Consider the following 14,629-nt stretch of genomic DNA (forward strand, 5'->3'; position numbering starts at 1 on the left):
TGTTAGCCTGAAAATCAGTTGATCACTCAACAGAAAACAAAATGGGATCACTGCCATTTTGATGCTCCTCCATCTGATTCCACTGAACACTGATCTTGTGTCAAGAGACGGTCAGGTGGCAACCTGGATCTGATTTTAATATTGTATGAAGATGGCAGTGCATTTTGTGTATTTGCATCTATTGGAGCCCCTGTAGAAACACATGGATAATAACTGTAGAAGATTGGGTTATTAACCTTGCTCTGTCCTGCCTGGAAGACTGTACACTGTACATATTTGCTAAATCTTTTAAAGGGCTGTGTGATGAGAAGTCATATCTTGCCAAGTTTGGCTGGTAATGAAATGCCATAAAAAGGACGGTAAACACATTTAGAGATTTTATTTACAAATCAGTAAGTACATTCCACCGAGTTAATTTCTCAATTTCATTAAAGGTTATTTTCTCAAATCTACATGATTTTGATAGTTTTGATACAACATCACCCCATCAACAGTCGATTGTAACCAGCCACCACATTTACTGAGGACCCAATCAATCAGGCCATGAAGTGAAAAAGATGTACTCATGTTCCTAAAGTGAACAAACATTATTATTATTATTATATACCTGCATCTGGATTCAAGAGAAATAAATACATGTGAAAGGTATGCCTATGGGGAGTGGGTTGGGGTACGGTAGATCTAGTAGTAGGCCTCTCTGATCTTGGCCTGTAGATTGTCACATGTCTTCTTGGCGTCTCCCAGCAACATAGATGTGTTTGGCTTGTAGAAGATGGGGTTGTCCACAGCTGCGTAGCCCACGCCCAGAGTCCGCTTCATCACAATCACCTGACAGATGGAGAGGGCGTTAACCTTAAACGTATTATGTCGCATACTCCCAACAAATGCAGCCATGACCATCAGCACCTCTTCACCTCGAGACTTCTTAAGACTTCCACATGACCAAAACATCAGTGCGCCACGTGGCCGAGTGACGCGGAATGAGACGGACCGCATCAGAGGGCGAAACCCACCTGCTTACACTTCCAGACCTCGAGGACTGGCATGCCGGCGATAATAGAGTTGGGGTCCTCTTGTGCCGCGGAGTTCACCGTGTCGTTTGCGCCGATGACTAGCGCCAGGTCCGTCTCTGCGGGTCAAATACACCATCATAAATATTACGCTTTTGTTTTAGTGCAGACCAGAACAATCAAAAGAACCCGAATAAGCACATTGATCTCCCAGCCAGCATTATTGGATTTCTCCTGTATCTCCCACGCCCCAGTCATAAGCAGAAACATGTGTCTCTGCCTGGACGCCTGGTCGCTATGAAAACAGCCTGTTGCCCTGATCTATGGGCGGCATGTTTAAACATCATTACGCAATGAACATTAATTGACACCACACTCGGATGAAAGCATGGAAAGGTGTATTTGAGTGGGACCACTCCGCCACCCTTATGACAGATCCCCAAATAAGGATGATGAGGTGCATACTCTACGTGCAAACTTAAGGGTTTTCCTATGGATGGATGTGTGAGTTATGGCAGGGTTTACCCGGGAAGTCACTATTGATCTCGTCCATCTCCATGACCACGTCATACGGAACGCCAGCCTCTGCCAGAAGCACGTTCAACTGGCCAGGCATACGACCGGCCACGGGATGGATGCCAAACCTGCCAACACACATATGCACATGCCAGGCTAACTCTGTAACCAACCAATAAACACTTAATTGCTTGCTCTGTACCCATCCAGCAACACTTATACAACTTATTAGGGAAAATCTGTTCCATTCATTTCAACTTAAAAGGAGAGAGTGCAAATGATTAAGTATTGCCTGTATCTAAATAATGTTGATGGTTAGGGTTAAAGTGTTTTATCTTTAGATCGGTTTTTAGAAAAAAAACTATGGTCCAAAGGATCATATCCTCTTATAAATACTGTCTGAGACCGCTCAAAGAGAGCTTGATAATAACAATATTTCCCACTTTAAAATACCAAGCCCAGATGTGTTCCGTCTTCCTCTAACGTCAGGCATATTCTGCCAGAATACTTGACCGTGAAAGAGTGTGGGAGTTGGATGTAATTGTGAAACTCAATGAAGAGTGGGGAATTTATCTAGAATGTAATTTTCAAATGGGAAAGTCATTATCTAATAGAGTTACGGTATGTGGGAAGGACTGTCTGTGCCCAGCTCAAATAAACAGCAGGCTGAACTCATTGGTGATTGATGGCCGGAGCTGGGGGAGTGTTGTAGGTGCGGCAGACCCACCGAACGCTCTTTCCCTGTTCCGTCAGCATCTTCACCATGTCTGCGATGGGATACTGGGCCTTCGCCGCACACAGCCCCCAACCTGGACTCAAACACACACATTAGAGACCACAGATGAATCTTAAAATGACTTCTGTTCCGTCGTTGCCCCCAAACTGGAACGAGCTGCCCCCCCACATTAGGCTGGCCCCAACGCTTCCAGTGTTTAAGTCCCGCCTAAAAACACATTTGCTTTCCCTGGCGTTTTAATACTAAGTATCAGAGTTACTCTTTTTTATCTTTCATTATGCTTCTATTGTCCTATTGTGTTGTCTACAGTATTTTTTGTACTTAATGAAATGGAAAGCACTTTGGTCCACTCTTGTTTTAAATGTGCTCTATAAATAAAGTTGGATTGGTTCTTGGAGTTCATAGGAGTTCTACGTTATGGAAATGTACAGGAATTGCAGTGACCGCCCCCTCGCCGTCCTGTCTCGTGTCTGACTGACTCATGAGTCTACCTGTCTTGTGTCTGGAAGCCGTGCACGCAAGGAACCCGGTTCCTCTGGGTTTGTGTGAACTTCGTCTGACCCTATGGTGACCCCCGTTTGACCTTTGTGATCTGGTATTTGGGCTGAGGTCCAAGGTCTATGCGGCCTGCTGCAGAAGTATATTATACTGCTATAGTCCCTGAGGAACAGTCCAAACCCAGAACCCTTATCCTTTACCCCCCCACCCCCACTGTGGACTTCACCTCCTGTCTTATCCCATGGTGGAGTCTGTCTAAGGCTGCCATGGTGTCTCTCGCTCACCCCCAGGAAATAATCAAACCAGCGTGTTTGACCTGACTCTGCTGTTCTTTTCTGATGTTCTAAACAAAAGCTAGGAAAACAAAGCGCTGAGCAGAGTGCTTTGAACAGCGTCCATCTTGGCCTGGTCACCGTGACTCAAGACTGCTCAGCTGGGCTCTGACTTCTTACATTTCTAGATAATCTAATGTTTTTTTACCAAGACTAATAAAGTCGTTTAATCAATCGATCAATTCTCGCCGACTCCTGCCAACTCTCCATTCTTGTTCTCTTTCCCTCCCTTCCATCACAAACTCCACTACCTCACAAATGCAAAACCATCTGTCCATATTTGGCAGTGTGCTAGGACTTCAGTTGGCAGGATACTATCTGTGCCCATTTCCAAGTGTAAATACTGTTCTGGGAGTGGGGGAACTGGCCGGCTAGCTGGCCGGGACAGGGTGTGTAGCTCTGGGGACTAGCTGGCTGGGACAGTGTGTTGCATTGGGGACTGGCTATGTGGGCGTTTTTTGTTCCAGTGCATGGTCATACCTGGGCAAACAGCTCCCTCTGATGGTTACCATCTGTACACATAGGACTCCACCACTAACGAGCATAAATACATTAGGTTTCATGCCAAATCGAATGTTCTACCCTGAGGTTTTACAGACCATCACTCGAAGGGGCGCTGTTGTTGTTGCTTGTAGTTCTGCAATCGGATTGTTTGTAATTTCAGCCCATATCAGATGTTAGTGTGGATTGAAAGGTATTGACCCTCGCTGTCGGGGGGGGGAGCAGCATCTGGACTAATACACTAAACAGTACGTCAGCCCTGGACTATGGAGAATACGCATGGCCCTATAGTAAAAAAAAGTCTGACAGCATTAGGTGTGCGCTCTCTTTGATCTGGACAGAAAATCTCCTACGGCTTCCTCTATGGGTGTGTGTGTGTGGAATAAGTGTGTGTGGTGTGTGTGCGAGGGTGTCAGGGGTGAGTGACCCTAGTCCTGGGGAGCTATACGTTTAGTTCCCAGCCAAGTTTGTATTTGTGCGTGTTTGCAAGTGTATGCGTGTATGCATGTGAGTGTGTCTGTGTGTGTGTCCCTACTGTACCTGGTGTTATGATGATGCTGTTGGCCTCTTTGATCATCTCGATGGACTGGTCCACGTTGACCTCGGTGTGAGTACCAACGATCTCCATGGGCTTCCCCCCTGCTGTGGACGTGGTGCCATACCCTCCCAGGATCACATTGGGTAGGGAACGGTTCATAGCCTGACAGAGAAAGACAACTTGATGATGAAGATGATGTGTGTGCTTGTAGTACAGTGTGTGTGTGTGTGTGTGCGCGTGCGCACATGTACCCACCACACACATGATGTAGGAAAGAATGGCTCCAGAGGAGCCAATCAGAGCTCCAACGATGGTCATGAGGTTGTTGTCCAATAGGAATCCCTCTGCACAGAGGGCCCAGCCAGAGTAGCTGTTTAATACAGTGATGACCACTGGCATGTCAGCTCCTCCAATGGCTGCCGTCAACGTCACACCCTGCAAGGACACAAGCGCCGTCATTTCCACGGCCACTAAAAGAACGTCAACGCCACGTTAAGCGGGTGAATCTCTTTAACGTTTCTGAAGTTTCTTCCGGCCGGCCGGTCGGTCAGTTACCATGATGGTGGAGAGGCCGGACACGCCCACCAGACAGCCCATGCCCGTGGCGTAGCTGGAGGTGAGCATGAAGGGGATGATGCCACCGACGGACGCCGCCATCAGACCCGCGTTCAACATGTGGCGCCCCGGCAACATCAGCGGCGCAGAGTTCAGAACGCCTGGAACCAGGGAACGCCAGAACTTTAATCACGGGTGTGGAGGAGCAGGGATGAGGCGACTTATCTGATCAGCTAAGGGCTGTCATTTCGCAAGGTCGGCGCGCTGAGCTCTTGACCTCCACTTGATCACTGGCTCTCCCTGCCTTCCAGTGCTCAGATAGCAGACCGCCACAAAACAACAAACAGTCCCTCTCCAGGCCAGCCCACAAGAGATTTCCCAGAAAGATCCTACATCTCAAGACACACACGCACAAACGCAAATGTACACACACGGACATGCACTCTATTCAAGCCCGGATTTACCAGAGGATCTTTAGTTTTGGAGAGATCAAAGGACGCAATCGATGCCAGAGGACAGAGAGCATGGGGCGTGCGTGTTCGCGTGTGTACGCCTTCCTGGCTGTCTACACAACAAGCACATACGCCTATCAAAAATACGATTTCCAGGCAACGGCGAGTCGAAACCTCGCTCGACTTCAATCTCGCTCGACTCCTGCGCAACATTCAAACAGATACCGTTAACCTACTTCGGTCTTTTCAGGGGGAGTCCGTTACCTTGCAGCTTGCCGTAGGCCACCAGCGATCCGCTGAAGGTGACCCCGCCGATGTAGGTGCCCAGGTATGCCACGGTCTTGACCATATTGGCGGCCGGGTGTACGTCCAGGTGCGGGTACTCGATCATGTACTCGGCCACGCAGGTCAGGACCGCCGCCAAGCCCACCAGACTGTGGAAGGCCGCCACGAGCTGGGGCAGGTCTGTGATCTCAATACGCTTGGCGATGGTCAGACCTAGACACACACACACACACACCCGCGGTAGAGAACACACACACACAGCAGAGAGCGCACGCAGCAGACGGTTGAGAAAATGTGCGCACGCACACACACACACACAGGTGTCCGAGGGAACACACACACAGGGCGGAGAATATATCGTAGTGAATAGAGGAACACTTGTTTCCAATTATCCTTGTGTTCACATTGGGCATTAAGTTCAAAGGCAGCCAAATAGTCTGGAGTCAAGCTCCTAAGTATGTTGTAGAAAAACTAATGAAGTAAGAAATAGTTCTCTAAAGGATAGGGTTACAGTAAACACATGCCCTGTGGTATGTGTGTGAAGAGCAGGAAGATGACAATTTATCCTATCAATCTATCCATCTATCAAACATCACTCTGACAGTGCGTTCATACATCATGAAAATATCTACATATATCGCTACATCTTGACGGAAGATTGGAAGATTGAAAACTCATACTAAGGCCGAAGCTTCAAAGACTTGGGCAGTTGAATGCAAACACGATAGCATTTAAACTCATTTATCACGCTCTTGGATAGTTCTAAACGACGGTGGTATTCGGTTTAAAGGAAAATAAACCCAACCTTTTAACCCTGTATCGTTTTATGTTTTCATCCAAGCCAGTGACTGCTTTAGAAACGGGAAGGGCAGTACCGTGTACCGTGATGGGCAGAGAGGTGGGCAGAGAGGGGGGTACTTACCCAGGGTCCCTCCCGACGCCATGGCCAAGGACATCTGGGAGAGCAGCTCGGGGGAGGGCTTGAGGGAGCCCAGGGTGGCGGCGATGCCCCCAGCCACGCCCATCATGCCCAGGGCGTTACCCAGGCGGCTAGTGCCCTGGTTAGAGAGTCCCGCCAGCGCCCCCACACAGCACATACCAGAGCCCAGGTACATCATCTAGAACACACACCCCCGCCCCGCCCGTCCCCCAAAGACACGATCAGGTTCTGTACAAACCCTGGAAACAAACATCCCAAACATGAATTAGAAATAATTCTCCCTCTGAGTATTATTACTGTACACCTGGCCTAACAAAGAATGATCTGTCTTTTAAGCAGACCTGCTCAATGCTGTACCCAGAAGCCAGTGAGGCTCCGTAACCCCCTACGAAGACGGCCCCGGGCAGGGCGTACAGGTAGTTATACTCTGGGGGGTCCGTGGGGCGCTTGAACATGTCCAACATCCTCTGAGTGATCAGGAAACCACCTAAAGACACACGCGCAAAACACCAAAAAGGCCAAATTAAGCAACCAGAAGGGACATTTATTCTTATCCATTGGTGGAATAATCTCATTTATGTTCATGTCATCACAGACGTGACTTGATGTGATTATGCGTGTGTGTGTGTGTGTGTGGTCAGACCAGCGATGTTGATGGAGGACACGAAGCACGCCGCCAACGCCAGGCCCTGAGGGAGGGAGGTGGGGGTGAGGCCACCGCCCATCAGGACCAGCCCGCCCACGGCTGTCAGACCTGGAACAGAACACGACCACATGACCACAACCTCAACACGACCACAATCTGTACAACACACTCCTGTCCATAACGCAGCCACAACACCGGGCTGCGCTAACTTGGTAGTACTAACAAAGTGTGAGCCATATCCCGTTGTTGACCTCTGACCTGAGATGGCATTGGTGACGGACATGAGGGGGGAGTGCAGGGCGGGTTTCACGCCCCACACCGTGTGGTACCCAACGATGCCAGCCAAGCCAAACGTGGTCACCATCTGAGTAAACGCCGCGTTAGGGGCGATGAGACCCAGGGCCAAGCATGTAGAGAGACCTGCAGAGACAAGAGAACAGTGAGAGAGAGAGGGAGAGAGAGAGTGTGTGAGAGTGAGTGAGAAAGAGTGAGAGAGTGTGAGTGTGTGTGAGTGTGTGTGTGAGAGTGAGGGAGAAGCCGTGTTTGGAATCGCTCCCTCGTTCCCTCACTCCCTATTCCCTATATAGGGTTTACTATGTAGTGAACTACCTAGGGAACGGAGAAAATGTAGGGTACATGCACTGTTCCCTGCAAATCAAGGTGAATTGTGGGTAATAAATAGTGGACAATATAGGGAACGAAAATTCCGTGGAGAATTCGGACACTACAAACAAAATGGCTGACGCCCTATATAGTACACTATATAGTGAATAGGGAGCGATTCCGAACACAGCTAGAGTGTGAGTGAGTGAGTGAGTGAGTGAGTGAGTGAGTGAGTGAGTGAGTGAGTGAGTGAGTGAGTGAAAGAGTGAGTGAGTGAAAGAGTGAGTGAGTGAAAGAGTGAGTGAGTGAAAGAGTGAGTGAGTGAAAGAGTGAGTGAGTGAGAGAGAGAAAGCGTGAGTGAGAGAGAGAAAGCGTGAGTGAGAGAGAGTGAGAGTGAGAGTGAGAGTGAGAGTGAGAGTGAGAGTGAGAGTGAGAGTGAGAGTGAGAGTGAGAGTGAGAGTGAGAGAGAGAGAGAGAGAGAGAGAGAGAGAGAGTGAGAGTGAGAGTGAGAGTGAGAGTGAGAGTGAGAGTGAGAGTGAGTGAGAGTCCAGTATCTGACCGGTTGTGTAGACGCCAGCGGAGGTCATAGTGCGTTTGAAGGGAGAGATCACAGCCTTCTTCTCCGCCTCCAGTTGTGCTACCGTCTTCTGCTTAGGGGGGGCCGCGGGGGGAGCAGTCTTCGGGAGGGGCGACGGGAACAGGTTCTTCCCCTCCTGGATATGAGACATGAAATGTATGAGAAGTGTACAACAACAAGATGGACATAAACAATACCAAGATGGAGTTAAACAACAAGATGGAAATAAACAACAAGATAGAAATAAACAATAACAACATGGAGATAAAGGAGAGTTTGCGTGAGAAAGAGATGAAGAGTTTGAAGTCTGATATTGTGAAATACTGCCCTGATAATTGGAGTATTTCTTTCCCAAGCCCAAAATGATATTCAAGTGTCAAACTTGATATTTAATCGTGTGCCAGTCAGGAGATTTTTGCCAAATGCATTCCTTTTAAAATATCCTGTATAATACATTGACTTTAACACCGTGTAAACAGATATGTCCTATGCCTGTTCTCTCTGTCATAAACAATGTGTCAAAGCCCAAATTCTTGGCAAAGTATATTAGGAAAAAAATCCTAACATTCTTTCCTGACTTTCACGTGAGAGTCCAGCTGTGGGGGAGTTCTCTGTTCTCTGGTGCCAGTTTGGCAGAGATTCCTGGCACGGGGGCGGGCTGGGTTCGGGGGGCGGGGTACAACCAGAAATGATTAACTTTATTGAAGGATAAACCCCTTGAGACGGATCATCTGGTTTTCAAGGGGATTCCACAGATACAACAGCAGTACAACAAATCAAAAGAATATTACAGAAACACATGAGACGCATAAGTACGGCACCCGCACACTCAAAAGCCCAGACCCACCCACGCCCCACATAACATTTATAAAAACCAAACACAATCAGAAGGAAGAAGTTGTTTTCAGATGAGCAAATAGTGATGTGCATTCCTAAAAATGTGCAGTGAAGAGAAGGATTGGAGAGTCAGGCAGGCTATTCCAGTCAGATGGGGCTTTAAATTTAAAAGTCGCCTAACTTCTTTAGAGATTTTGGGAACAAAAAAGAGGTGTACTGAGCATATCTAAATGGGTATGAGTATCTGCATGGAACTAGGTATTGCTTGAGATAAGGATAATTAAGACAAAAAATAAATTGCAGCCAATGAAAATGCTTTCTAGAACTGAGATAGCCAGTTAAGCAATGTACTCCGTTTAAACAGTGAAGACCCACCTTCATGACCAGGGTCCCCCGGATGACGTGGTCAACAGTTCCGTAGTCAAACTCATCTTTGGGCTCGTAATGGAAGTAGTCCTTGTCTGGGCTGATGGCTTTGAGCAGCTTCAGCACGTTGTTGGAGTACAGAGTGCTGGCCTGGGTGGGCAAACGGCTAGGCAGGTCCGTGAACCCGATGTGCGTCACACCCTGGGGGCCGACACAATCACAAAAACAAACGCACCTCAAGGAACGCTCCATCTACCACATCAGCATTGGTATTGTTCCATATGCAGGAAGTGCTAAGATGAGACCTCACATTGTAAACATACAGCTCTCCGGGCTTGGTGGTCTCGATGTTGCCCCCTGCCTCGGAGGCCAGGTCGACAACCACAGAGCCATCCTTCATGGACTCCACCATCTCCCTTTTGATCAGGATGGGAGCCCTCTTCCCTGGGAAGAGAGGACAGAGGTGGTGATGACAGGACGGGCGAACGGCAAGAGACAGGAAGAGACGGAAGGATGAAGGAGAGGATGAAGAGCGAGTGACAGGAGGACAGAAGCTGAATCCCAAACTGATTGTGCAAACCACCCTTGCGGCCCCTCGCACTTGTGGCCTGAGGCCTGAGCACTTAATTGACGTCAGCTGGAAGGGCCAGAGGGTGCAGGGCCGTGAATTAAATGGGACAGCACTTCCAGCGGCGTGCCAACGATTCCCAAGCCAGTTTAGCTCAATGCCCCTCCCGCTTCGTTTTCATTGGCTGCCGCGTCCCTCCGACGCAGAGGCTGCTCTGACGCTCCCCTCAGCTCTCCGCTCGGCTCTGCAAATTGACCGATTGACGTCTGTTTTAATTTAATATTAATTAAAAAATTATGGATTTCAAGATAAATTTTGTGTTATCTGCAAATGTCATCATTTATGTGTGATGCACTCGGATCATGACTCGGATGCACTCAAGCACTGTGTCACATGAGACGCGGTGGGCTGTGGGTATTTTCTGCTCCTAAGTCCGCGAAATTGCGGACTTTCGGTAAGTGCGGTTAAAGTGCGCAAAATGGCGGCAATGGCGCACTTGTGGACCTAGCAATTCCGTTTTGGGACTACCCTGAGCCCTTGTGGACTTAGCGGGAACGCGCATGTAAGGCCACAAGGCCGCGAGTGCTCTGCACTGTCGCCTAAGTGTGCGATTTGGGATTCAGCTAGAGAGAAAGAGAGAGAAAGAGAGAGGGATGTATTTACCTGGAATAAGAGCAGTACTGATGACGATGTCCACGTCTTTACACTGCTTGGCGAACAGGGCCATCTCGGCCTCGATGAACTCCTTGGACATCTCCTTGGCGTAACCTCCAACCCCGTCCCCAGACTCGGCCACATCCACCGACAAAGGTTCCGCCCCAAACGACTTAAACTGTTCCAGAGCTGCGGGTCTGAGAGAGGGGGGTAATTAGCTCTATCCACAGCAACACACAGCTATGTTTAAGCTAACATGACCACAGAGGGCTCAAACGGCGCAGTGTGCTGTACCTGGTGTCGAACCCTCGGACGATGGCTCCCATAGACTTGGCTGCTCCTGCTGCTGCTAAGCCAGCCACTCCTCCACCAATAATCAGGACCTGCCAAGAGTGATGCTCGGCATTACATCTTGCTTTCTCCCTTCGAACATTGTACGTGTCTTCTTAAGTTTTACGACGTTAGTTACCTTAGCTGGGGGTACTTTTCCTGCTGCTGTTATCTGACCAGTGAAGAATCTGCCGAAGTGATTCGCAGCCAGAACCACAGCCTTGTACCTGCACAACAAAAACACATGTTCAGTTTTAGGTACTGTACTCTGTATGTGCAAATTCAACATATGTGTGCTTGTGTGTGTGTGCGCATGTACATGCGTGTGTCTTACCCTGCGATGTTGGCCATGGAGCTTAGAGCATCATAGCCCTGTGCGATGGTGACCCTCGGCACCTGGTCCATGGCCAGAACATTGCTCTCCCTCTCTGACAGCTTCAGCATCAGGTCGGGGTTCTGGGCCGGGTAGATAAAGCTCACCAAGGTGGACTTGGGCTTCAACAGGTCAGCCTCATGAGTGCCCAGTGCCTCGTCCAACACAGGGGCTCGTACCTACAAAATAGAAAACTGTTTCTATTATCTGCATTTTGACCTCATCACTTTATTTATCTCTTCCAACAACGTCTCCACGCTCTGGGTAGGGTGGAGCATCCGTTTGTAAATCAGGTTCCAGCCACACTACTTTTGAACAGGTCATGGTCCAACGCTAACCTTGAGGACCAGGTCTGAAGCGAAAGCTCCCTTGGCGTCTGTGATGGAGGCTCCAGCCTCTTTGTACTGCTGGTCAGAGAACTTGGCCTCATCGCCCGCCCCACTCTCCACCTGCACCTGGAAGCCCTGCTTGACCAGCGCCTGGACCCCGGCAGGTGACAGCGCCACCCGGCGTTCATTCTTAAAGATCTCCTTGGGAACTCCAACCACTAGGTCTTTATAGGGCACACCTGTGTGGGGGAAAGAACACACGTAGGCTGGGCTTCACCTGGGGACACTCACAGGTATACATCCTGCAGCTAGGTGGCAGCAGGCGCATAAACAAATGAATAAAACCACTCAATGAAAGACTCCAAAGAAATACTTCATTTGATCAGTGCTAAGCATACATCCTAAACGGGGGACACTGGCATTGTTCCACAGTGGTTAAAACTGCGGCTAAAAACTGAACAAAGATGTGTGCAGCAAGAACTCTCTCCGTTTTAACGTTGTTTTTCCTCTACAACGGGGCAGCGTGAACGAGAGCGAGGCCCCAGGCGGGCAGGCAGGCGAAGCTGGGAGGGAGTCGGGTTTCACATATCTCTCCATAGACGGCACGGTGACCTCTCCAACGCAGAGACATTATTAGCAGCTGACTTGGCTCGGCGCCAGGCTCCACGGAGAGGCCTGCACTGCCTCTAGAGACAGGCTCAAAAACCAGCATTAAACGCTCTCGAGTTACTCAAAAAACTTCCACAAACACACTACAGGCGCTCGCACACGCACACACACACACACCGCCCTGGGCACTACCGCCTGCTCTGGCAACCCCAGAGGAGCGTTAATAGGCAGGAACTAACACAGAGAAGCGAGACCTACATTTCACCTTTAATTGACCTCTCTGTCGTTGCAGTATGTTCTCTTCACCCCCCGCTGACGATAACGCAGAACCAACCGAGCCATGTTTCCTATTTTGGTTAAGTTCTCCCTAGAACCTCGTCCAAACACTACAGTCCCTCGCCTGCTGGGTTTTTCCATTCCCCCAGCCAGGGGAGGGAATGTGCTTCCATTAACCACTGGATCCACTTGGCTTAGCAGAGACACGGGGGAGAATTATAAACCTAAGTACCCAGACCCTGACTGTGCAATGCAGACAACGATTAGGAGAGACATTAGGAGGGCCGTGTGTCTTACCTTTGGGGGCCTGTTGATCCCAAAGCACTGGGTAGGTCCTGAAACACCTCCTCCCTGACCTGGGTATCTTCTGACGCACCCCCTGCTGGAACAAGGTGACAGAGGAGCGGGATACGCAGCGCAGGAGGGAAGACATGGCCGCCGGGGGGGTCTGTCTGTCCTCGGGCTCCTCTCACCAGCTCTTGGACACGCACACAAACACAGCCGGGCTATCTACTGGTGCCGTCGGACCACAAAGCGCATTTTACAACCCCGCTCCCCCCAAAAACGTCCTGAGCCCTGACACACGCTCTGCTGCTGGGCCTAGCGACGGCAGAGTGACATTTCAGCTGTCCAGGACAGGCACACATGCTGGCCCCAGGGTTGGTTACTCAGTACAGACAAGCTCGCGAGATCTGGAAACGTGACGGTGGCGTTTCACATGTGAGAGTGTGCCAAGAACTCTCCACTGCTTTGGGGACAGATGGAGTCCGCGTGGAGATTATATCCACATGGCATGTTATAGGTAAGGCAGTCCACAGCTGGACAGCAGCTCAGGGTGTAAAGCTATTCACAGACACAGTGATTGACACAGCCATGCCACAAAATGGACACTCATGTTTACCAAAGGACAAATCAAACATTCTCATGTTTGAAGGACATGTCAAGATTGTCATGTTTGACCTGCTGCTGTCTAAATTAACCTGAAAACGAACACATTGAAGTGTGCTCCATTTCAAATCGACCCTTTCTTAGTGTTTATTGCTACTCGCCATACTATATTAGTGTATGCGGTCAAATTTGGCTGGTCTATTTTAACTGCTCTTATATTAACACAAAAACTATAAATCAACACCAAATTGTGTTTTATTTCTCTAGGGGCACAAAAAGGTGTTAAACAAAATGTGGTGATTTATGGTTTTTGTGTTAATATAAGAGCAGTTACACACACACACACACACACACACACACACGCACACGCACACGCACACGCACACGACAAAGTTGACTAAACCTAAAGTTGACTAAACCATTTAAAACTCAATAAAGGTGGTTATCACCCATCTAAATGTTCCATGTGTGCAGGAACACAAGGCACTGAGCCAATCAGATGAAAAACTAAATATTTATGATTTAAGAAAAGTTGTCAATCAGTGAGATTCGACCGACCACTAGAGGAAGGCTACAGAGCAAATTGCAACGTTTCATTCATATTCCCAAGGCCTATTTTGGGCACTGCACAGCACTGGCTGTCCAATACTGTTCAAGAGTGTCAGAAGAGTGTTTTACATTCACCAACCTTTTATCCCACTTGCCTCTTCTAATTTCACTACCTGCACGAATGCGGGGCGGTTGGCTTGCAGCAGCACTAGTCTACATGAGACTGATCACACTTGTTTGGTCAGGACAGCAGGCCGACCTTCACGCTCTGAGAATGAGAGCGCATGAAATGTCCATAGCGCAGAAGCGGTGCTTTGTCGGACTATAAATAGTGGGGTCATGTGATCCACTCATAAAAAAAAGTGTCACATGTTGCACTTCGCCACTCGGCGGTGAGCAAGGGTGCACCTGTAGCAAAGAGTATGGAATGCCAAGAGGGGACACTCCATTGACTGTGTTATGGAACCAATACGCCCAGCTGCTGAGCTGGGCCACCGCCATTTTGGACTGTCAAGTTGATATCAACTGATATTCTGGATAGCTTCTCCTGGCTGAGCGCTCTCCCTGACCACCCAGATTCACACTCTCAGGTTTACTAGAGGGGGTGATGGAACAGTCAACTGGCTCTGCTTGATGGGTAATACAACACATGGTGTTTTAT

At 49.0% G+C, this 14,629-nt stretch overlaps 1 protein-coding gene across 1 annotated transcript; it reads right to left on the minus strand.

Annotated features, from left to right (window-relative positions):
• Positions 1-492: 492 nt before the first annotated feature.
• On the minus strand, positions 493-14,230 carry nnt2 (nicotinamide nucleotide transhydrogenase 2). Its single transcript, XM_084437058.1, has 22 exons — positions 14,108-14,230; positions 12,829-13,009; positions 11,656-11,885; positions 11,279-11,496; positions 11,084-11,171; positions 10,909-10,997; positions 10,624-10,811; positions 9,703-9,836; positions 9,402-9,593; positions 8,172-8,325; positions 7,268-7,429; positions 7,007-7,117; positions 6,705-6,850; positions 6,346-6,541; positions 5,403-5,636; positions 4,687-4,847; positions 4,387-4,566; positions 4,134-4,293; positions 2,254-2,335; positions 1,536-1,654; positions 1,014-1,129; positions 493-828 (listed from the first exon to the last, which is right to left on the minus strand). Exons 2-22 carry the CDS (start codon positions 12,962-12,964, stop codon positions 682-684), a joined length of 3,243 nt encoding a protein of 1,080 aa, XP_084293184.1. The 5' UTR covers positions 12,965-13,009; positions 14,108-14,230; the 3' UTR covers positions 493-681.
• Between the last annotated feature and the right edge of the window lie 399 nt (positions 14,231-14,629).

This window comes from Borostomias antarcticus, assembly GCF_949987555.1.
Source record: "Borostomias antarcticus genome assembly, chromosome: 4".
Taxonomy (NCBI): Eukaryota; Metazoa; Chordata; class Actinopteri; order Stomiiformes; family Stomiidae; genus Borostomias; species Borostomias antarcticus.